The sequence below is a fragment of the Ammodytes marinus genome, assembly GCF_949987685.1.
Source record: "Ammodytes marinus genome assembly, chromosome: 7".
Taxonomy (NCBI): Eukaryota; Metazoa; Chordata; class Actinopteri; order Uranoscopiformes; family Ammodytidae; genus Ammodytes; species Ammodytes marinus.
In genome coordinates this window covers 31932005-31957474 of record NC_137211.1, presented here as the reverse complement: position 1 = coordinate 31957474, position 25470 = coordinate 31932005, and the positions used below count along the sequence as shown (strand labels likewise).

General features: G+C 43.0%; 1 protein-coding gene across 1 annotated transcript; it reads right to left on the bottom strand.

Annotated features, from left to right (window-relative positions):
• Positions 1-4: 4 nt before the first annotated feature.
• Positions 5-25352, bottom strand: tmco4 (transmembrane and coiled-coil domains 4). The gene is made up of 14 exons (XM_080031269.1): positions 25290-25352; positions 24486-24636; positions 20180-20354; positions 19550-19577; positions 15808-15937; positions 14001-14098; positions 12909-13052; positions 12629-12748; positions 11884-12048; positions 10078-10214; positions 8344-8428; positions 7981-8098; positions 5475-5592; positions 5-918 (listed from the first exon to the last, which is right to left on the bottom strand). Exons 1-14 carry the CDS (start codon positions 25336-25338, stop codon positions 466-468), a joined length of 1971 nt encoding a protein of 656 aa, XP_079887395.1. The 5' UTR covers positions 25339-25352; the 3' UTR covers positions 5-465.
• Positions 25353-25470: the final 118 nt, after the last annotated feature.

The window sequence follows — 25470 nt, the reverse complement described above, 5'->3', positions numbered from 1 at the left end:
TCTGGATGTCTGCAATAGAAGAAAAGGTAAAGGCCTTGAAGAATAATTGCCCCCAAACCTTGTGGAGATCATATTATAAGGAAAACATCCATAGCAACCGAGAGGAAAAGGTTGTTAGCTGACATCCTCTCAAAGTCAATATTTCCGAGGATTTGATCTCACAGTGACGACAGGAAATAAATGATGACACTATTTACAGTTGGTAAAAAAAACTTCATTTACAAAATTCTAAATTGTTATTATATGAATACATTAGTCTAGAAACACCACACAGTGGTTAAAGAAGGCAGCTGGTCCGGGGGGCGTTTCATTTGGAGGCTGCCATGTGTGTGTGCATTGTGATCGCCGGCTCTGGCCCCCTCTCAGTGTGCTGAGGATGGAAGGAATATTTTATCCAACCAAGCTTTGTTGATGACAAAAAACTTGAGAAAGATGAGATTTTTGAGGGGAAGCAGTTACATGCTTTTACAAGTGTGGCTGCCTTTGTTTGTGTGTGTGCTCGGTAGTCCAGTGTGTATCATCCCAGCTCCACGATATGTCTTCATTATCAGGGCCTGCCTCCTCTAACCCATCACAGGCATTCTCCTCAGCAGGAAGCCCTGAACTGTTCCCCACTCCCATTTGACTCTCTGGTTCAGTATCATTCAACGAGTCCAGCAGCAGGTCTGAAATATCAGGGATATCCCAGCCATCGCCTGTGTCCTCAGTCTCTAGCACACATTCTTCTGTCCCACTGTCAGCCTGGGTGTGTGTCTCGCTCACTGGGTGCTGATTGGTTGTCCGGTCAGACATTGTCCTCTTGGGAACTGCTGCAGGCGGAGGGAGGACGAAGGAGGCTCCTGGGACTTCTTTGGTGGGAACCCCGACTGCCACCAGGATGGTGTCCATCTGACGCATGTAGTCCAAGTGACCATTCACCTGGGAAGCACAAACATGCTTGAACTCTGTGCCACTAAGAAAAGGATGCACATTTCTATGTAAATTGTTTTAAAGCTATTGTGCACAACGTCGCCCCCCATGAAGAATTCGGAGTAATTACAACAACACTGTCGTTGCATCTACATGAGGTCATTCTTGAAAAAGAGATTTTAATCTTAATTAATTTTGCCTGGAGGGGGGATAGGGGGGGGGTTTGGGGGGGGCGACAGCAGTTTGTAAACGCTGCCACACATGGAAATACAGAAATTGTTTTGTGGAGCCGATAGGCTTAATCAACTTTGTGTCAATTCGTTTGGCAATGGCTTGATTGTAACAGGCAAATTGCACAATTACCTTGTACAAATCTGTTCTTTTCATATTCTATTGAACAGCAAATGTCCCTATACCCAGGTATATAGTGTATGGTGCTTCATACATGTTGTTACGTATCATTTATAACCCTATTTCTATGTTCTTTTGAGTCAAATGTGAAACCTTGGATGCTTTACCTGTTTCGACAAAACCACTACAATGATTAGTATCTAATATGTGTAAAGTTGTATTTGGATTGGTGGCAGAAAGGCATTGGTGTGAGCTCACAGACCAGCAGGGGCCTTACTTCTGTTCTCTTTTCATTTGATTTAAACAAAACCACTGTCTCTTTTAAATGGCAAATACATCATCATCATCATCATCATCATTATCATCATGTTTTTGTATTAATTACTAGAAAAAGCATTTTAACCCAAATACTGGTTGTTTGTTTGAACCTGTCCAATGGTCAGATTCTAAGGCGTAATGTGGTAGGTTTCACTCATACGAGAGAGATCAGCAGCAGTTCCTCTAGTCTACAGTGTTTCAGTGTTGTGCTTCATGCTCAGCTGTGCTCGACCTCAGGTACACTGCCTGCTCAGCTGCTCAACAGACTAAAGAATAGAGCCACATATCGCCCTTGGGAGGCAATAAAAGAATATGATAGTGCTACTGGACTGACACTCCAAATGAATGGATGTCTAAGTACTGTTTGTGCCTCTGCAACTGTTGACTGAAATAGAAATGTACAAGGTGATGGTTACGTCCCCATGTAGGTGATGGTTACGTCCCCATGTGAACCAGACAGGGAGTAACAATTCATGTTTTAGTTTGAGGACCAAAGGAGAAAAACACAAAGCACCCACAGCATGGAACTTGTAACCCATTATCTGCCTGTTGACGATGGCAGAGATGCGTCGTCTGTGTTTTAAACACGTTTTACTCATGAGTAATCGATCCCAGAAGTTTGAATCCGTCGTCATATTTCCAATTTTACCTATCGAGTTTAATCTACACATTGTATTTTGCCTTTTTTCCTCAACATTTCCTCTTTATTCTAGAAGTGCATCGGGAAAAAACATCCTCCTACCATTTTCTTTTCTCTCCCCTGGCCCCAATACTCTTCCGTATCACAGTAAAGAATGTAATTGAAAGAATGAACAGTACGTTTTGTCAACAGGCTGTTTCCACACAAACACAATACAGCTACTGGATAACTTCTTGAGTGAAAATGTGTCAAATAAAGACATTACTGAGTGAAGGACTTGTGTACAACTTAAAGCTCCCATATTATGCAAAATGCACTTTTTCGATGTTTTTGAACATAAACATGGGTCCACGGTGTGCCTAGAGACTGCCAAAGTATCAAAAAAAAGAAAACTCTTTCATTTTCTCACTCGCCCCCTTTCTGAAAACCTCCACCCCTTCCCCCAATATACTCGTCAGAATTCTCGCCGACTGTGACGTCATAGACGGCACAGCCACTTCCCCCCACATTAGTAACCAGAAACTTCCACCGTGCAGTAGTCTATGATAACCCCACCCCCCTATTCAGGAGTGGACTGGGACAAAAATTCAGCCCTGGCATTTTTGGCCATGGCAGCCCACCATGATTATTTATACGATATGTGGAGGCAGGGGCGTTGCTCCAAATTCTGGGCCCCTATACAGGAAGTCCTGATGGGCCCTCTGAGAGGCAATCTTACAATACAAACATGTAAAAGCTATGTTTGTCTATAGTCCAAAACGTATGAGTGACTGGTCACTCTCTGAGCCAGATAACAACACAATGTTTCTATTGATGAATGACCAAATCATTACGCGTACTTGAACACAACCCCTGGTCTAATGACTCTTAATAACCATGCACACACACAGTGTTTCTCACAGGAATTTGGGAGACTGTGTCATGGACCCTGGACCTTCTAGAGGGTTCGGGGGAATGCTCCCCCGGAAGATTTTTTTTCAAATGTTAAAGTAAAATTCATCAATCTGGTGCACTTTGAAGAGAAAACTAAGGATAAATCAACTGTTTCCTATGTAAGCTATTTAGTAGGCTATTATTTGCTGGAATAATGTATAGACACAGATGACCAAAAAGCAGAAAGAAGAAATGTACATGTTTAAAAAATCCAGTCAGCTTCGGGAATTTTTTTCCTTTGTTTGTATTTTTTAATGGCCCAATATAGGCCCCTGATCTTCGTAGCCCCGAACAATGTTATTTAAAAAATAACATAAATGTACTGACGAATGAAAGGCCCATGAAATCTTTTTTTTCCCTAAATAACGTTTTTCTGGGCCTTCAAAGATCAGGGGCCTATATTGAGCCAGTAAAAAAAAAAATATATATATATATTTTTTTTTGGGTGCAGCCCCCCTCTGCCTTGGGCCCCCCAAGCCTGTCCGCAGTCCGACGGCCCTGAACGTAACTGACCATCGTCAGATGCTCATAATTACGGAGTAGAAGTTGAATGCATGATAATACAATTTAATGCAGCCTCTGAATGGGCGGCCCTCTGCTGTGTGTGTGATTGGGCCAGGCCCAGCCTAGAACCGATCATAATGAGTAATGGCCTGGGACAAAGTTTTATCTAACTTTCAGGTGAAGTTGACAGCCTGCACGCACAATTATATGTCCATGGCACTCCCGAGAGGGAAGGGCCCTCGGCCCTCGGCTGTGTGACTTGGCCGGGCCGGGCCGAGTCACACAGCCGAGGGTCCATAAAAAAAAAAAAAAAAAAAAAAATGATTTTTAATTTTTTTTTTTTTTTTTATAAATGGACCCGGCCCGGCCCAAAATGCCTGCCGGCCCACCGGGACGATGCCCGGTATGCCAGATGGCCAGTCCACCCCTGCCCCTATTTCTTATTGGTCCACGGCCCCGAGATCCTCTGGAAAATTATTCCTTCACCGCCATGTTGTTTCCCCTGCTAAGCGACAAGATGCCTGTAGTAAAGCAAAGCATGCTGAATGTTGCATAAACCAATACAGCAGCCTTTCGCTCATACTCCACTCATTTATCTTAACCACAGCAGTCAAATGCCTCGTTTTTAATAACACAACGGATAGGAAGCTACTTTTTTTCAAAAGGTGAAACTAAAAGAAATTGTTTTATAGGTATTTTTGCCTGACTGGTGTATAGCTATTAGCTTTGGGACAAGCATCCAGCTTTTGCTCATAATAACATATTTATATTCCCCACACCAGTCTGGAAATGCCTCGTTTTTAACAGGACAAAGGATTGGAAGCTAATAGTGTAGGGGTCAAACTTTGAAACTAAAGTTTTCACTGATTTTAATGATATTTTTAGCCGCTAGCTCCTGAGCTAGCTTCGGGAAAATCATTGATCTTTTGTTCATAATAACCTATTTATATTCCCCACACCAGTCTAGCAATGCCTCGTTTTAGCAAGACAAAGCACTGGAAGCTAATAGTGTAGAAGTAAAACTTTGAAACTAAAGTTTTCACTGATTTTAGTGATATTTTTAGCCGCTAGCTCTTGAGCTAGCTTCGGGAAAAGCATCGATCTTTTGCTGCAATTTGATTGTGAACATGCCGTTTCCATTAGCTTGTGGCTGTCAGTGCATCTGTATGAACATAGTCTTTCATGTAGACAAGGATCGGTCATGTCAAACTGTTCAAAGTGCGGCTGAGCTCCTGCGTTACTAGCACTAGACATGGTTCTTCTCACGGGTAAACCTAACCGTGGTAACAGGCACAGCAAAGACGGGGCGAGGCCAATGGCTTCGCTTCCGTTTCAAAAATAGGCCATCGTGAGATTAGCTGAAAATCAGGGTATAGAGGCATACTACAATAAATGATCTGAACGTTTTTTTCTGCAAACAACTAAAGAAAAACATATTAGGGACCTCTAAGACCATATAATATTGACAGAAAAGTGTATAATATATAATATATAATAGACCTTTAATAGGCAACAGAGACCTGAATATGGCAGATCAGCTGTATATCATTTACATTTGGGAGTGTATGATGTCAGCAGTGTCAGGTAGGATTGTGTTGAAATAGTCAAGGGTCTCTTCTAGCATATCACAGACTCAGATACAACAAAACGATCAGTCATTTCAATGCCCCACTTTGACATTTGTTAATTTGCAACCGCATGTTGCTTTTCTTGAAAGGTGAAAACCTTGTCATGTTGAATACTCTTCAGCTCATACTATATGTGGATTTACTGTATGTACTGTATACTGGAACCTTTTGATGCCTGAGCTCTGACTCACCACGGAGGACAGATCCACGTTGATTATACGTCGGTCCTGGATGTTGATTGGCTGTAGACCGGCAACAGTCATTTGTGCCGATGAGCTCCGGTACAAGAACCCCAGGAGCCAGTCCCCTCTGGTAGGTGAGTGGTGCACAGTCATTTATTCATGGGTTAGTCACATCACAAAATATACAATATTCCAAATCCACTACTGCTAAAACACTGGACATCAGATATACCATTTTTAAACAATGATGAGTATCAGTGATTCTTGAGAAGTGGGACAAATACAAACCCTATGTTTCGGCAAATTAAATGACATGTATGTATCCAACATATACTAAGCTACTGAGCTAAGCTTTGACACAACCTCCCAACTTTTTTTTTTTACCGTCATTGGCCCATCACCACCATCAGATGTCAACTCCGTCAGATTTCCTGTCTGACGGTGTTGACATATTTAACGTTTCTTAAACATAAAAAATTGAATTTATCTAGTAGCCATTTGGTTTTTCTGTTGATGTTAGGTGCTAGTATGAACTACTTATCAGAGCCTGTCTGACTCTAATGTACTGTGCAGAGGTAGAATTTGACAAGAGGTCCTTCAAAGTGACAGCTGCCCCTTATTTCATTGGAGTACCTATTTGCAGACCCATGGGGGAAACCATTGAAAACGGAGCTCCACCGGAAATAGGATGGGGCCACGCCCCAAACTAATTTCATTGGTCAGAATTGTACGCCCCAAACTCAGTTCATTCGTTCATTGGTCAAAAGCGTTGTCCCTCCCCGAACGTCATTTCATTGGTGGAAAACCATGAACTCTCAATTTCATTGGTTTAGAAGACGATTTGTAAATTTGACAGCTATAAGTGCCGGTACATTTGACAGCTTCATTCAATGATTGTACTGTAAAGTACAAGTATCAGAATGGCTTTCTGTCCTCAGCCAGGAAAAGACACACACTCAGACCATGACTCAGACAAGCAGCTTTTGGAAGTCAGGATAATTATATATTTGTTACACAGATATGCCTAATTGTTTGTTAGACAGATAAGCCTACTAGAAATAGACCTAATTGTGATAGTTTTTGCACTTTTTAAAATGAGTTATTTATTTTAATGTGGTGGCACTTTTTGTGTTTCATTTACAAGAGTTTATATTTGTATGTGATTGACCTACTCGTGATAATTGTGAATTAAACAGACGGATTTCGGAAGATGTACACAAAGCTTTGTTGCTTCATTCATCTTCTACCTCAACATCTACTTTTTACCACCGTCCTGGCCACTTGGGACCCTTAACAAACTGACGTATTTTACTGTGTACTAGCACCATAACCGGTGGAAACTGTGTATTATTATTCACCGCTAGGTGAACTCCGGCAGTAAAACAAAAAGAAGAAAACAAATTCAGAGTAGGTTACAATTCTGACCAATGAAATGAGTTCGGGGCGTGGCTTCCGGTGGAGCTCCACTTTCCCCATGGGTCTGCAAATAGGTGCCTCTCCTTATTTCGCCTGATTTTCTTACATTTTACATAATAATAATAATAAAATGTCAGACGGTGTTGACTTACAGTAAAGTGGTCCACTTAGAATCCTTATAAAACATGAATGTGTTGTAGAAAAACTGTTTTATTGATATGAGAGATTATTTAGTGTCGCTTTTGATGAAAAAAGCTCTTTTTAATCATTAAAGTACATTTTAATAGGTTTAATTACATATGAAAGATTGAAACCTTCTCTGAGGACACACTGTTTTGGACGTCGTGAGAAGATAACAAGTGTCATATATTTGACATAATAATGATAAAATTAAATTTAAGGGGATAATTGTGCTCCAGACATTCTATTCTTAATCCCTAATAACATCTACAATTTTAAATATTTTTAGTTTTAAACATAACAGCAGTTACATATGGAAGACAGCCTTTTGTCCCGGTTCTCAAGAATCACTGATATATTAAAGCTAAAGCAACTGCAAGCATTTGTTCTTAAAAATGTAAACCTTTTCCTCCTTGCACAATGCAGAATAAATCTCTGTTTAACCTTGTTTCCACTGAGCGGTATGGTTCGGTGCAGCTTGGCTTGCTTTTATTTGCGTTTCCACTGTCAAAAGTTGGGAAGGGTACCAAAATAAGCGAAACGTGCAGTTCCTTTTTTTTGTCACCCTTTGGTTGGGGAACAAAGCCGTCCTAAAAGGGGGGAGCTACACACTGCATTCCGTTGATTGGTCAAAAGAATATTAGGTTCCGTGCAAGAGGTGTGTGTCTTGTGTTTGGAAAATCATGGTTCGCAGTTCTTTGTTTATTGTGTGGGCTACACTGTGTCCTGCTGCTATGATGTCACCATAGTTACATAGCTGCTGCGGCCAGCAGCGTTCAAGGTCTCTGACCCATAGCCTGTATGTACTGATAAAGCACACACCTGCCTATCAAGTAAAGGTACTGTCGGTAGTGGAACACAAGCCAGATCTAGGGTTAACAAAGCCTGCTGAACTGAACAGTGCTGCTCAGTAGATTACCTGCAGTAGCCGTTGACTATTTTTCCAGCCACCACCCTGGTCATTCTCTCCCAGGCCTTTTCAGAGCCGTCAACAGGAGCTCCAAGGAGGACCACATCCTCCACTACTCCTTCACTACCTGAGCAAGCACAACAACACAGGCCTCAAAACCTTTTTATGGACAATGTTAAAACATTTATTTTAAAACATTTTTAAAATTGTATGCGTCATGACTACAACCCAGGAATTTAAAAATTTGAAAGATGCCTGAAAATCTAACTGAATTTACCATATTGGTAAACAGTCAGCAGCACAAGGAATTGTGCATGTGAATCCAATTCCAATGTATTATAATAAGGTTTATCCAAAGAAAGGTGTTCATACCTTGGTCATTGGCAAGCTCCTGTAGACAGTAGTAGATAACTCGGGCCCCAAGACTGAAACCTATGAGGCTGACAGGTCGCTTCCCCTTCAAATACAGAAAAAGGACGAGAGGCACATTACATTATGCTAATGTTGGCTGCATAGGCAAATTATACTGCTTCTTGGTCTTCCAACATGTGCACCCACTATATATCAAAACGCGTAAGGAAGTTAAGTTTGTCCATTTTGTGCTACTGTGGAAACAGTTCCCGCTATTATGTAGAGATAACATACTTATGATTATTACATTCCATTTCTACCAAGTCTGTTGTGAAAAATGCCAATATTTTCTACACACTGAACATTTATGATGGATATAATATATTTTATAAAATTTTCTTGGACTGCTAAAAAAATTAACCAAGAGAAACGTCTTGGTTGTAGCTGAACTAATGCAGTTAATACAAGTAAGTGTACCGTACTTTCCGTACTATATGCCGCACTGGACAATAAGCCGCAGGTGTTATTATGTTTAATTACCATATGTAAGAGTTCGTGCACAGAGGGGATTGTCGGGAAAGAGATGGCTGCTTGAGGAAGCTCCCACATTTCAACAAACAAGTTGCATATTTGCATAACGTATGTAAGTGTTACCATTTTGTGCAATAGTAGCTATTAGGGATGGGCACGAGTGTTTTCGCTACTCGTGTGATCGCTTGCATTCCTCGAGGATCAATCATTCCTCGTTAAACTTTTTTCTATTTTTAGGACGCAACGCATCTGTCTACAGAACAACGGTTGACCGCAATAAAGCGCTCAATGCTTATGTCAAACAGTCACAGTTGCCATATGATATTAAGGATTTATTTTCCACAAGTTTAAAACACATTTTCCTAACTGAAAGTAATTAAATAAGCGGGCCACAATTTAAACCGATCGAGTAGGTCTGCGGTGGAGAGAGAAAAAAGAGAGAGAGAAAAAGCATGGGCTGTAGTTGGCTAACATTCAAAATAGACATTTAAAATAAGAAGGGCAGCAAATACAATAAAATTATTGTCCTACAATTTAAACACATAGATAGGCTAAATAACTCACCAAAGCAGTAGAAGTAGTAGGCTAGATCCACTCCTGTCCGTGACTAATTACCGCGACTAATTCCTCGTTAACGGAACGTTACACCGGTCGGCTTTTGAATCTCAATCCTATATTCCATAATAAAGGCTTCTTAAATGTCGTTTGCTCGAATGTGCCCGAAGTCAGCCTGGCTTCTTTACGTGATTTTCCAAGTTTTCCAGCACCGCATTCAGCTCCGCGGTGCTGTGGAGACCACACACTGGCTGCGCTGCACGGAGGTGGCAGTTATTTGCGGTTTCTGTTTGACACAACGCTTAGTTTATTTAACTTGGATCAAAATATTTAATTTTGTTAAACTTTATATCCGTTTTGTGCCGTTTTGTACACGTATATAACATTTTAAAATAGGGGCGGCCGGCCGGCCTAAAGGCTACAAACACTAAAAAAAACAAAAAACTATTTTCCTCATCCACCAATCGAGATCATTTGAAACGAGGAGTACTCGAGTACTCGATTACTAACGCCCATCCCCAGTAGCTACAGAATATATACTGTGCTGTGTAATAACAGGGTCGAAAAACGGGGGAAAAGTCGCGGCTTGTAGGCCGAAAAGTACGGTAGTCAATTGTCAACTAGCCCTTATATCGCTAGTGCTGACACAACACCGCGGTAGTACAATACCTGATGCCTGCTCCTCAACACCTGGGCCAGGTGTTTCCCTACCTCAGCCGAGCGGTTCAGACACACACACCAGGGGTTGTCTATCACGCTGGCTGCTGCCAGTAAAGAGGCCGGCCACGTCAGAGCAGCCACGATGCCTGGTGAGGGAGGGAGGCAAAGACATTGTTGTGGTACTAAGCAAGGATCAGTACAACAAAAGGACAAATTACTACATTAAAGGAGGAGTCAGCCATTCTGGAGAACGCTTGTTGTCAAAATGAATTTTGTCAAAATAAGTGAATGCCTCATGATCTATCTATACTGTGAGCACTGGAAAAATTATAATCCATATACAACCTAGGCCAGGGGTCTCCAAACTTTTTTCACTGAGGGCCACATACAGAAAAATCTACGAAGGGCCGGGCCACTTTGCAAAAATAGCACATTTATCAGGACATGTAGCTGCTCTGATGTTTAGTTTCATAGTGTCTTCGTAAATTGTAATCCTTCTTCACGGCAACACTTTCCTTGCACATTAAACAGACACATTTCCCCTCTTGTTTATATGCCAATGATACACCCAGTGTTTTCTGCCTTTGCGTCTAATGTCCAGCAGGGTGAAAATAGTATCCAGCCGAGGTCCCGACCCTCCTAGGGGGGTCCGGGGGTATGCCCCCCCCGGGAGATTTTTTAAAGTTTTTAAAGCGAAATGCATGAATCTGGTGCACTTTGAGAGGGAAATTAAGAGGCTAAATCTGAAGAATTTTGTATGAAAAAAAAAATGGAGACACTGTCAGATGAATTAGAAGCTATTGGAGAAGGACGCATAGATTTTCCATAATAATATTAATTTAAAATAAAATATTATGCAGGGTCCTCTGGGATGGGCTTGTTGCTCATTTTCTTTTATGGGACATATTTCTCTGTAATATAATGAGTGCATTTAAATTATTTAAAAATTAAAAGCGCCATATTACATTATATTTTTCAAATGTGCCACGGGCCAATCAATCAGTGTTTGACACCCCTGCACTAGTGGGTTAACTAAGAAATGAAAAATACAAAGATGGCTGTGGATATGTTGTTTGAGTTTGAGACGGCTTTCGCCTCGACACTTGAAAGGTTTGGAAGACGGCACTCAGATCTTTCATTTGCAAGAAAGAAGAATGTTCTGTTTTGCCGACCGACCGCGGCTAAAGTTTAATTTACCAGATAACCCGCTGTTCGCCAAACGACGGGGCATAATACGTCACCTTGTTCATTGCTCTGATTGGTTGTAGTGTAGTCCAATTGTGTGCAGTGGTATTTGCAATGCACGCGTAGGTGCCGCCCCTTGAGTTGGGAAGGTCTATTGATCGTGGCCAGACCCTCTATCATTCTAGATATGGGTCTGGACTTCCAGGCTACTCATTACCTTCAATCACTGCAACAACAGTTAAATTTTAGTTCCCGTATCGGACACATAAACACTCAAGTTTCCAAATACAGTTCCACTGATTAGTTAGTTAGTAAATTTACACAAGGCACAATGAAATGTGTCTCTTCACATATCCCCTCTCAAGTTTTCCACCTCAGTGGGGGTCAGAGCGCAGGGTCAGCCATAGTACAGCGCCCCTGGAGCAGTTTGGGGTTAAGTGTCTCGCTCAAGGACACAATGGTAGAGATGGTGGGCACCCTATATGTAAATGCAGCCACCACTAGTTTTACTACTAACACCCTCCTTTATTACCCCTTACTGGTAGGCCCCCTTTCCTCTGGGCCATCCTACCACCCCTAGCCTGTAGTGTTTCCTACCAGAGACCACCCCTAGGCTGTAGTGTTTCCTACCAGAGAGCACTGTGTACTTGAGCGCCTCCTGGGCCACCATGCTGACCAGCCCATCCAGCAGAGAAGTCATAGCTGAGCCCAGATCCCTCAGGAAGCGTGACTCCCACAGCAGGCAGTACTGCTCCCCACAGTCCCCCAGGCTGCCCCACGGGGCCTGGAAGGAATCTGGAACACAGCAGAAGGGTTTAGGTGAAGGGAAACGACCGAGCAGCACTTGTAGTTGAAAACTCTAAAAACTACACTACGAGCGCCCGTATCTTCCAAGCGTGCGTGCCCGCCTCGCCTCGCCTATAAAAGTGTTCTGGATTACAATGACTGAGTATATCAAAGTCCCCAAACAGAAACAAGACTTTACTGGAGGGCACTGGAGTCGGCTGGATTTTCAAAGTAAAAGCTCCAAAGGGTAACAGAGGCAAATTTGTGGGCTACATGAGCGCTGATTTCATTCATGTAATTTTTTTCTTACAGAATGACGATTGAACTACTTCTAGTACACTGCAATGCTTTTAGGGCTAAGACCTCAGCTGAGGTTTACCTATATTCCTGGTACCATAAAAGAATATCACACGTGTAAAGCTGGCTGGGTTTGTTCATGTAGCATTTAGAAGGTTTAGTTTTCCAAGTGGACATTTTATAGATATAGCAATATAAAATGAGATGTACCTTGATGAAAGGCTTTACTCAAATCACACACCTAATTGTAAATTGTAAGTGGTTGCATTGAGACAGTACAAACTACACTTACTGTATTTACCACTGCAAAGCCATCCTGTCACTGCAATGGTCAGATGAAGATGCTTCCCGGAGCTCAGTGGCAGGAATTCAAATTCCTCTATCGCTCCAACACACTTATTCATCTTATAGCCTGGAGAAACAACGTAATGACAATAAAATACAGGTAAAGAGCAAAATGCTGCAAATACAGAATATAGGAAATGCCACAAAACCAAGTGTATTTATCAAGTTCAGTTAAATTTCTAAAGATGATAACTCCGCTCTGCATCAGGTATCATAATAGCACTGACCAGTCAACCCAGCTCCTGCTGCTCCAAACAGGGAGGCCATGATGGCGATGCCAGTAGCTGAGCCCAGAGCAGCAGCCCCTCCTGCCCCCAGCACAGCCCCAGCCCCGGCTGCCACCATGGGGGCAGCCAGCCCACCCGTCAGCCCTGTGTGTCAGGCAGAGAAAAGACAAGTCATAGCCAGTAGCTGTAAGGTACAGAAGAGTAGTAGGGCCACGGGAGAAGAAAGAAAATGAGAGAGCTTTTTTTTTATTCATGCGCATCAAGAAAAAAGTGGAAACACAATTTGGTGAATAAAGACAAAATACAATGTGTAGATTAAACTGGACAGGTAAAGACTGCTGGGAAGCTGGAAAGATGTGGACTGATTGAAACTTCCAGGATGTATAATAAGTGAAACATCAGAAAAACACAAAACGATGCATCTTTGCTACAACCTCATTCTAACTGAAAGCAGACGTTCTCTAAGCTCCACTTATACCTGCACCGCACTGTATCAGTGTGAGGGTATTGAATCATTTTGCTTCCGAGTTCTGCTTTTTAGACTGTGCTCTCGTATCACAGCCCGCTGCACATAGAGAGCGATGTTATAAGTAAAAATTAAGTTGTAGCCAATTTTCTGCCTCATGCCGACAGCAAAGATGCATATTTTGTGTTTTAATAAGGTTTACCTGATGAGTTTTTGATCACGGAAGTTTGAATCTGTCAATATCTATCCAACTTTACCACACGCTTTAACTGTCCACTTTATTCTCAGCACTGTGTTTCGTCTCCTTTTTGTCAGCATTGTATTTTGTTTGTATTTCCATTGTATTCTCGACAAATGGACTCTATTCTCAAAGTCCTCAAATATCTATTCTCAAATGAAATAAAAATGTCTTCTCCTCATATTTCTTTCTCTCCCGTAGCCTTAATACTCTTCTGTAGTAAAAAGGCATTGGAGAGAAAAATAAATCTATGGAAGGAAAAATGTAACTCTTGAAAGTGTGTGGTAAGTAATGTAAGGGGCAGTATGTGTACAGTATGCTGCACCCTATGCAGCTGAATAAGCAGTTGATTGGCTTATCAGTGTATGGATCTCTCAGGAGTAATCACCGATCACAGTCCCTCCGCCCACAGTGGCTAGTCCAATGAGAAGGTAGCGCCGGAACTTTCTCCCTCTCTCTCTCTTCAGCCGACGACAGGACTCCTCTCTACAGCAAGCAGTCAGACAGAACATCTGGATGAGTTGAAACATTGAATGGATCTAGGAATGAAGATGTCAAAAAGTGACTCTTTGGTGCATTTAAATAGAATCTTGAAATAATAAGCTACCGGTTCATGCCGCGGAACCATCGACATGCAATCCTTATGTGAGGCCACAGTGCACAGTGTTTGGGTTCAGGATTAAACATACACACAAAAAAACATTTTGTAAAAAAGAAGAAAAAAAAGAGAGCTAATAGAGAGCATATCATCAATGTATGGAATAGTATTAGGGCGACGGGCATGTTGTTATTTAAGAAAATCGAGAATAAAGAAGACAAACAATGTTAAGAAAAAAGATGGAACACATTGTGGAGATTAAACTGGACAGGTAAACACTGCGGTAAAGCTGGGAAGATGTGGACTGAGTTGAACTTCCGGTATAAATCACTAAAGAACAAAAAAAAATCAATACCTTCACTCCAACTAGGCGTCTTCTAAGCTCCACTAATAACATTGCTCTCTATGTGCAGCGGGCTGTGAGACGAGCGGGCAGTCTAATAAGCGCAAAACCGATGCAAAAAATATTCAATACCTTCACTCTCATAAATTGCAGTGCAGTTAATAGTGGAGCTTAGAGGACGCCTTGTTTTGGTCAAAATGAGGTTGTAGCAAAGTTGCATTGTTAAGGTGCGAACACACTACACGCATTACACACGTACAGACGCGTATAAAATCGGCAATTTTTCCCATTGGTTTTTTGAACTCCGCGCGTAGGTGCGTATATACACGGCTCATACACGGCTAACGCGCCTAAAGTGTTGCTTTAGCGCGAGTAACGCATATACGCGCCATGTACACGCGTATATGCGTATATACGCACCTATGCGCGGAGTTCAAAAAATTTTACTTTTTACGCTCCTACGCGTGACGATTAGCCGCGTTGGCCAATCAGAGTTGGGCTTGACCCGACGTCACATACATTGGCACAGTCGGAGAACAGTGTACACAGAGGCTGAGAAACACGAGGAGGAAAATGTATTGCGGGCGGCCGGTGCTGTATGACAGCAGCTCGGGAATAGAAGACGTGGGGAAAGTAAACCAGGAGAATGGACTTCCTGGTTAATTCAGTGAATATGTGCGGCTGTGCTTTAGCCGATAAACCAAGTTAGCGCCGTATAGCATTAGTTAACTCACCTGGTTGTGTGCGGGCGGCTAGTCATATTATGAACCCAAACATGACAGCTATGTCCGGGAAACTTTCACGACGAAGTACAGCGAAGCACCGGTGTTGTGTCGGGTCGGGTCTGATCGCAGCCATGGTTGATTAGGGGAGGGAGACTAGGCACGTTACGTGTGTAGAACCATGTTTGACACAAAATGATCAAGCAACATTTTAACTGCGTTACGCGCGTAAAGCTTACGCGGGTAACGCGTGTAGTGTGTTTGTACCTTTAGGGTTTTAATTACCTTTTATTGATCCCAAGTTTATTCTCAACATTGTATTTCGTCTTTATTCACAAAATTGTGATTCCACTTTATTCTCAAAATGTTGTCTTTGTTCTCGAAGGGCATCATTTAAAAAAATCTCCTCCTAAGTTTTTTCTCTCCCGCTTAACTTTTACTCTTCCGAATCATTCAGTATTACAGATTCATTGAGGATTTATAAAACTCAAACTAGATGATATTTCATTCTCATCCATGGCAGGATACTTACTCGCTCTCCTGTACTCGTTCCCTCAGACTCTCTCCCAGCGTCTCCTCAAACTGCTCCAGTGTCTGTGTGGAGACTCGCAGCAGACAGCTGAGGTGCCGGATCAGAACCCTGGCTCTAGCATCATACTGGCCTGAGCACACCACACAACATAAGTCAGTTCCATTTCATCCTTACTGACCGCCAGAGGCGGTGCTTTAAGCACTGGATATATCTCGCACCTGCGCAGTTTGAGTACCTATACCAACAAAGTCACCTGTGACACCGGAAGGCTATATATTCGACAGAGGCTCTGTTCCTTTCATCTTCTCGCAAAACAGGAGTACTGCCTTGTGGCCTACACTAGTGTGTTCACATTTTTTTAAATGAATTGCTACAGCTGGTCTTATGCAGCATCGGAACCGAATTGGTTGGAGTCGCTGGTAAGTGCTCGTCCTCCAGAGGCTGTCTAGCTGGACAGCTTCTTTGTTGGTGAGGCAGTGTGTCCGCTCCCAGCGCCAGTAGCCACTATTCCAAAGCTATCTTTCCAGTTTTCCAGCTCTTCTGGGTTCTAAATTACTGCAGTTTTTTGGTAACTTTTTTGTTGGCTTGCCTGCATTGTAATTAGCAGCAGTGTTCACGCTCAGTCTAATTTCTTCCATTCAATCACTTACTGGTGAAGGTAGTGCCCTCGCTCCCGCAAACACTTTTTCTGAACCGGGACAATTTACAAAAATAACATTAGCCTTGTTTAGAGCAAGGAGTGATGTGTTGTACCAGGTGTTAGCAATGGCTACTTTCCACGTGTAGTCCCAGGGCAGGTAAGTGTAAAGTTTATGAAATGATGCTCCACAAAATGGTTGAGATTAAATTCTTTAGTCAAACTTTAAAGAACCCAATGCCCCCCATGTGGTGGCGCCCCCTGCGGGTAAAGTAGATTATGAAATAATATAGTATGAGAATATGAATTATAACAAACTGTGAACATTACAGTAAGTAGAACAATGAAATACAAAAACTACAAAAGCAAAGACTACAAAATGAATGGTGTTCATTAGCAGCAGCGCTCACGCTCAGGCAAATTTTCTACTGTTCAGTCACTTACTGGTGGAGGCAGTGCTCTCTCTTCCGCTCCCGGTAATACTGCCCTGTGGTTTTGTTGTTCAGCAGCATACTGGTGAAGACAGTGTTTTCGCTCCAGCCCCCGGTAACTGCTGTGTGGTTTTCTATGTGGCCTCCTTTTGTATTGGTAATAAGCAGCAGTTTTCACGCTCAGGCAAATTTCTACCATTCAGTCAATACTGGTGAACGCTGGGCTGCCTGTACTTTAGACCTCTGGGTGGTTTCCTGGCGGTTTCTGTCCCATCCTAGGCCTGAGAAGCCTTAACAGGTTCTTAAAGGTGCTACCATTCCATATGCTTACCTCGGCGGCAGACACCCTGTGTGCCGATTGTGTTACACCACCGGCAGTTGATGTTTGCCTGTCAGGGCCGGCATTTTCAATTCAGGGTACTTTCCTTCAGGCTCTCCCTCTCCCCGAGGGTTTTCACCAGGGTCATGGCGGCAGCTCTCGCACCCCTGCAGATGCAGGGCATGAAGGTTCTGCCGTATTTAGACGACTGGTTGGTCTGTACGCCGTCCCAGTCACACATGGCCCGGCTGGGCTTGACGATGAACCGGGTCAAGAGTTGACTGGACCCTTCCCAACGGGTTACTTATCTGGACTCAGTCGCCATGAGGTCCTACATATCACCTCGGCCTCCTTTCCCTCTTCAGGGCCTTTCATTCAATTTCTCCATCTTTTGGGCAAACTTACGGCTGCCTCAGCTGTTGTGTCTCTGGGCTTGCTGTCTCTGCAACCCCTGCATGTGGCTGAACGGTCTCCACTTGATGCAAAGTGGCACAGGCAAAGGAGTGTCAAGGTAACTCGGCAGTGTCTACTCTCTCTGTCTCCATGGAGAGAGAGGGCATATCTATCCCGGTAACAATGCTGTTTGGTTTTCTGCTGCAGCTCGCCATGGCGCCTCTACCTCTCCTGTCACAGCTGGGGGGGTCAGATCTGAAACTGTTCTCCAACTGGTTTTGCCGCTAAAGCTGTGGATCCAGTGCACTGCGCTGTGGCCACTGTTCTGGAGTTGTTCCCTCCTGGATAGTGGCCGCTCTCACTCCACCTTTGCCCCTTTCACACCGCCGAAAAATCGGAGCTAGTTATGAGCTAGTTCCGAGCTAGAGACAGTTTTTTTGGTTTCACACCGCCAGAGAGCCGGCTCCGGGCTGTAAAAACCGGTTCAACCCCAGCCCCAGAATTGAGCTGGGCTAGAGATGAGAACTGCCTGCGCCAGCGACCGCGGGACGGATTATCCTGACCAACCCAGCCCAACTCAAACCTCATGACCGCCAACACAACATAATAATTACCGGACGTAGCGATCAAATTGACTGGCGAAAATACACTGTATGGGTCCTGTTTGGTTAACAAAGCAAAGCGAGAGGCAACACGTGTAAAAATAAGACGTATTCGCCGCTGTTGTTGTGCTTAAAGCTAGCGCTAACTTTAGAGTTAGCCACGAGAGCAGCAGCGTCGGGCAACGTACACAGACATTTACAGTGACGTCATGACATTGCTCTGTTGCCGGCTCCATGGCTGGCTCCGGTCGGTATGAAACCAACCGGTTCATAACTGGTATAAGGCTGTAACCAGTTTTGAACTGGTGAAAGGAGTATCTGAGCCTTTGGCCCAGGGGGAGTTGAGGTGGCTGTCCATGAAGGCTGCATTTTTACTCGCCATAACCTCTGCGGAGTGGGTCAAAGAGTTGCATGCCCTATCTGTGAGTGATACATTCCATGAACTCTGATGGCTCAGGTATCCCAAAGTGGCCGAATGTTGCATTCCTACCAAGGTGCTTAAACGCAACCACCTTAACCAGCCCATCCAGCTGGCACGCTTTGACCCCCCATCTGAGGAGAGTAGGTCTGAGCTACTGTGCCCGGTGCCGGCTATTATTTCTGATACCACCTGTATTCGTCAGTCAGAGCAGCTCTTTGTTTGCCATGGTGGCCCTAACAAGGGGCATGCCCTAAACAAGCAGAGGCTGGATTGTTGATACCAGTGCACATGCCCATGGGACCAGTGGATGCCCCCTGCCATCTGGGGTGAGGTGCCACTCAACCAGGAGCGTCTCAGCATCATGGGCTGCCGCCCTGAGAGGGCTGCCCCTGGGGACCATCTGTGCCGCGGTATCGTGGGCATCGCCTAGCACATTTTCCAGGTTTTAAGGTGTCAACGTCGCCACTCCCCATCCAATGGGCTTGGTCCTGATGCCATGCTCTGCTGTCTCCAACCAGTGAGGTGGGTGCTTGGATACTTCGTGACCTTGTTGGTATAGGTCATCAAGTGCTTAAAGCACCGCCTCTGGCTGTCAGTTAGGATGAAATAGAATGTAGAGTTACATATGAGCCAGAGTTCCAAGTCACTCAGAATCCTTGTGTTTTCAACAGAAGATTCTGGGAACAGATCCTCTTTCGACACCCGGAATATAAAGTGTCACGAGGGGTCACAGATGACTTTGTTGGTATAGGTACTCGAACTGCGCATGCGCGAGACGGATATATCCAGTTCTGTAAGCAGCGCCTCTGGCGATCATCTATTCATGATTCATAGAACTGGAGTTACATACGTAACTCTACGCTTTACACTAACAAGCTTATTTCAATCAACACCAGCTTAAAGTAGACAGTAGTCATACATTCATCAAATAAGACCTACCGTCTTTAACAGAAAAAGACACCAGATCCTGCAAAACAAAGGGAATGCGGGTTATTATAGGTGTGTTTTAGGAAACAATAAATAATTTCCAATTAAATAACAATTGACTGTACATATATACATTAAATTGTGTATGATCTTGAATGGAAAGGACAGTGACACACATTCAATACAGATGTTATAGACATTTCAAAATAACACATTTGAGAGCTGTAACGCATAGCGTGATACCGTGGTACTTTTGCCTTAAGTGATCATACCATCAGAATATCAAACCAGCCCATGCCTAGTCCGTACCGTGTGTGTGCAGAACAAAATCCAGTGTTAATACGCAGCCCTTGCTCTGTAAACTAGTATGTAAAAAGCGTATGTAAACACCATAGCTAGCACCATGCCAGTTTACAGAGCCTTGACTGTGTATTAACACCGCATTTCATTTAAGCGAACACACAGCACAGACAGCCAGGTAGCGGATCGTGATGAGATTTCACTGATTTGGACAGAAAGTGATTTTGACAACAAGCATTCTCCAGAATCACTGACTCCACATGTATAGTTGTTGTCAGTCCTATTTCCCACAGGGCCACTACAGTAGAATGTAATCCTATTCTCCATTGGGATGACAGAGACCTGTACGATGGGCGTGGCCCCAGCAGACAGCAGTGCTTCAGCCTGTAGGGTGGAGAGGAAGGTTTCAGAGCCCTCGTAGCCCAGGCCTGACAGGAAGGCCTCCATCACAGGCATCACAGACTGATCCAGTGCAAGCCAGCCTACCAAGCCCCGGAGATACCGCTCCCTGAACACACTGACAAACAAGCAAGAGGTCAGCACCTTAAGACCAATATGTTATTATCAAGGATTAGTTTAAAGAGATCCTATTATACTACTTTTCTGGTCTTAATTTCTTGTTAAAAACTGCTGTAGAGCAACCTGACACGAATCACATCACAAAAAACTATGTAGATTTTCGGGAAGCTCTTTCTCTTATTTTGGCGATCCAGCAGGCCCTGTAAACACTTTGCTTCTGCCATCTCCGCCCCCCCTCCCCCCCTTCCTGCAAACCCAACTCCGTTGTGATTGGTTACCTTGCGAAGGGAAGTTGTGATTCTAAATGTCTGCAAAGAATCAGCCCGGGCGGGACGCGAACGCGGGTCTACTGCTTTGTAAACGATCTCTCTACCGGGTGAGCTAAGCGAGCACTGGTCTGATGTTGTCACCCCCTGCTATATATAGCAACCTGGGAGCTTGCCTGACCATATATGGCAAAAAGATCTGGTGACACACACATACCGGAAATTTGAAAAAGTTCGGCTCGACTGGCTGCCATAGTTTTTAGTGCTCTGCACAGCCACCCCAGACGGTCAGCAGGGAATACGTCGAAATGCATGTACGTAATTACTTGATACACTACTATGGTTAAACATGACTATAAATCATTATAACAACGTTTATAGGTCATAAAAGTCGAAAAGTATCATAGGTCCTCTTTAAAAAAAAATGTAGGCTGTTCAACCAAATCAGTATTCACAAGGGAAAAAAGAGAAAGCTGCTTTTTCATTAATATGTCATTTGTGCTGAAAGGAAACAAATAAATAAAAGTCCTCATGATTTTCTTAGAGGTTCTACCTGGCCGCTGCTGCTGCCTAAAAACAATTCAAAGTACATTTTTTAAAAACTTCCTGCATGTGTGAAACTCCTAAAGACGGGGTAACATTGCTCTCTTGAATTTGACTTGATGGATGACCACATGCATGCAAATCCAAATTTGATATGATTGTATAGTTTTTATCGTTATGAAAAGCCCGGGTCATTTAATCTAGAAGCCACATAAAAAAAATATAATCAAATCAAATGTAGGCTATATTTAGGACCAGCATCCCCTACTTCAGCGTTACTCAGTGGCGTGCACAGGTAGACCTGAAGTGGTGCTGAAGCACCTGCCCTTTTCCCCTGGCCCAATCAAGTGCCCTTTTGAAAAAGAAAAAAAAATCTGAAAGTTCGTTTTTTTTTTTTTTTTTTTTTGCCCATGCCGACATTATCGTCTATAAATGCTCAACGATTAAAAACGTTTGACAATAATGCCCCAATAAATATGTCCCCCCCCCCTCATCCTCCGCACACACTTCAACGTGAACGTGCAGAGTGGACACAAACGGAGGCGCGTTGCCGCAGCTGCTGCACACACACACCTACTCCCCGGCCTGCCCTGCCCCACCAGCGAGGTAACGCATTGAATGGAGTCAAGAGTGTATTGTTTGCCCCCTAAGCCTCAGTTGCCAAGCTATAACTTGCATTTATTTGTCTCTGTTTTAAAGTAGCCTCTATCATGCAGCGCCACACAGCTGGGCATAAATTAGCCGACTGTCCTGCTTAACAAGCTAGCCCAAAAAAAAAATAGATATGACGTGATGAACACAACTAATGTCCGCGGAGTTTGTCATTGGTACAGCATGTGAATCTATCAGTATGCTGAATATTTAGTGTTGTTTAGGTTTACTTTAGGCTATATAATTAACACATGCAGTAATTTATTTGCTAAATGACAAACAGGCAATTCCCAATTGCCTGCAGAAAAAGTAGCCTTGTGCTTGGTTGTAATGTAACCAAGCAGTCTTATTTTATATGGTTGGTCTCTTTTTATTTACAAATTGCAGTATAATGCCTAGAAAGGAGAAGTTAAAAAGGAAAAAGAAAGGGAGCTACAGCAGGCAGCCCAGGGGAGCTGCTCTCTGCTCTCCTGGATGAAAGCATCCACTAGCTCAGATTTTAATGTTGAACTGTTCCTCAAATGTTATTGAAATATCTTCAAGTCCCTAAATCCATATTAAAATCTGCAGGATAATAACTAGTTAGCTTAAAAAAAAATCACAAACGTTCAAATGTGATGTGTTCAGGTCGGCTCAGTAAAATTATTATTAGGCAAAGGTCAATAAAAGGACATCATGATGTGTTCAAATGTAACATCAAGAAAAAAGATTTTTTTGTTTTTCGCAAGAAGCTTGAATAATACAGTTTGGGTGAAAAACTTGTTTTCCCAGCAATATAAAATAATTAGTAGGCCTAAATATGGAATTATGACCTTATGACCTGTTTAAAGTCCTATCCTTAGCTCTGCTCATCTTGTAAGCAATTAAAGCAATAATACCAGTTCTCTTTTAACAAAATAATAGAAAAGTATCAATAAAGATTTGGTTTGTGGAGTCTTTATAATGGTATCAATATGAATAGAAATTAATGATCCCCCTCCTTACTTACAGTATAACTGGGCAATAGCTTTAACATGGTGGACTTTAATCATTTTATGGCAGACGATCACTTTTTGGCACAATGTGACCGTTAAGTATAATAAGTCACATTTTTCTGAACACATTTGTGTGGAAGCTAACATTCAGCTTGACTCTGAGTTAGACTGAGTTTTCTGAGACCCCCAAAACCAGGCCAGGTGCATGGCAAAAAGAGGCCCTTTTACAATGCTGCAGCAGGACCAAGCGCTTGGCTGTATGTGTGATGTCATGATATCTAGGCTTATATGAATTGTTGTTGGTAGTATGTGGTCAGGATGAGACTAGTAAGCAGTGTTTGCATTTAAGAGATAAGGTTCGCTAAAATGTATATTTTAATAAGCATATATCACTGTTTAACATTTGTTTTAGTTTTTTTTGGGCAAGTGAACACGACATTCGGGCAAGTAAAACATTACCTGTACTTGCCCTATGGGCAAGTGCTTTTGAAACCTTAGTGTCAACCCCTGTTATTAATATGGTGGGGAAGTGGCTTTTCTCGCTATGACAACACAGCGAGAGAAATCCTGAACAGAGTATATTGGGGAGGTTTTCAGAAAGGGGGAGGGTGAGAAAAGGAGAGTTTTTCTTGTTGATACTTTGGCAGTCTCTAGACACACCGTGGACCCATATTTATGTTATTAAACATGTAAAAGTGCATTTTGCATAATATGGGACCTTTAAATGTTTAATTACATCGCATGGTTCTTAAATTATGAGAGTTTGAACATTAGACCCAGCGGAATGGCGGCCCTCTTGGATTTGGCCTCTCATGGTCTGCAAAGGTAAAATCTGACTTCCCTCCACATCTGAAAATAAACCTTATGGCATGTACTAACCATGGCATAAATGTCATGCTATTCTCAAAAAGTGCCTAATTGTTAATATTAGGGCTGTCAAATTAACACATTCATTTCGATTAATTAATCACAGAAAAATTAACGCAGATTAATCGCACTTCATTAATGCCCTTTGACCCGGTGCAAAAGAGGTGCGCAGCTGTACCGAGCTGCACCTGTAGCTTGCATACACAGCCCGCACGGGTGAAAGGGAGAAAAGTAAAGAGAGAAGCAGGGGAAAGGGCGGGGCCGAGGGCTCTATGGACGGTTTATGGGATGCTTTGGGCAAATAAGCATGAAGGTAGGAAGACATCTTACTTTATTCTCCGCAGTGTCTGTGCATTATTGATTTAGTGGGTGCAACAATGTAGGTTCAAAAGTATCTCTCAATCTTCCTCCGCGTGTCTCAATTTTGTTTGCTAGCTGTCTCGTCTCCCGCGTAAACGGACACCGGCCCCGTGTGTGTGTGTGTCAATATTTTTGCCTATGAGTACGACGATGGTGAATGAATCGGCATATAGGCATCTGTGGCAGTGCAGCGCTGTCTGTTGTGGAGACAGAAGTTACGAGAGACGGAGAGAGAGAGAGAGAGAGAGAGAGAAACAAACTGTACTAGCAGGCTATAGGCCTACAGCTGTTTATAAACAAGTATAAAAGTGTCATAAAAGTATGCGATTAATTTAGATTAATCACAGAGCCTGTAATTAATTAGATAAAAAAATGAATCGCTTGACAGCCCTAGTTAATATGTGAGCTTATCTGATGTAGGCTACTACAGGGAAGACGCACACAGAATGACGGGATGGCAGCTGTTACCTGTTCTCAGGTCCAGTGAACAGCTGGCCTAGAGAGACGCCACACAGCGCAGCGTAAGCGAAGCGGCCCTGTTCAGTCAGCTGCCTGCTCATCATCTCCTCTGGGTTTAGGTCACGTGGGACATGTTGTGTGTTTTCTGCGCCCCCTGGGTCTGAGGTGAAAAATGGACAAAGACTAATTATTAACTTTTGAATCAGACACATCACCGAAGAAACCAAATAGCTAAGTGGCACATTCAGAGATATTAAAAACACATTCATCAGCAGTTCAAATCTCAAACATATGGCCAGCCTATGGACAATAAAACGATGGGATTTTATTATGCTGTTTGGTGGAACAACAACATGCCAAATTGACCAGACCAGGATGATAGGAGCTCTTGTGAATATTCCACTAGATATTAATGTGACCAATGACAACTGAAATATTCGGCGCAGTCCAGTTAGTTGACGATTCGTTCTGGACACTATCTGAGACTAACTTTGTAGCCTACTTCTCATAATGTCTGATGCCTTGACCTGAATTCAACACGCTGAGTTATCTACTCCTAGCCTATCCAGGCCTATCTGGGTTTTTTCAAATTAACATATCCTTTAGCCTAAACGAATACAAATAACGCCACTGTACTCTAAACCAGTGACTTTACCCGCTTGCGTTAGCTCTACAGCTGGCAGACAGTGAACGTGCTGCCTCAGGCGGTGAATTTACTAACGTTTCAGTTGTAACTTTTAATAAGGTCGGCATTGTAATACATAGCTCTATTTCCGGACTGGGGGAAAATAGTTAAAAAATGTTAGGTGGTACCTGGAGCAAATATGTTGTCGGCACTGCTCTGTTTCTCCTCCATGACCATAGATCACAACTTTGTGTGGACTGAACTTGTGTTGCCTTCACGTGTTCCTCTGGGGCTCTGACATCTGACAATTACACGTCCATAACACATACGCTTTAGATGGTAAATAGGCTATAGCTACCAACGCACACA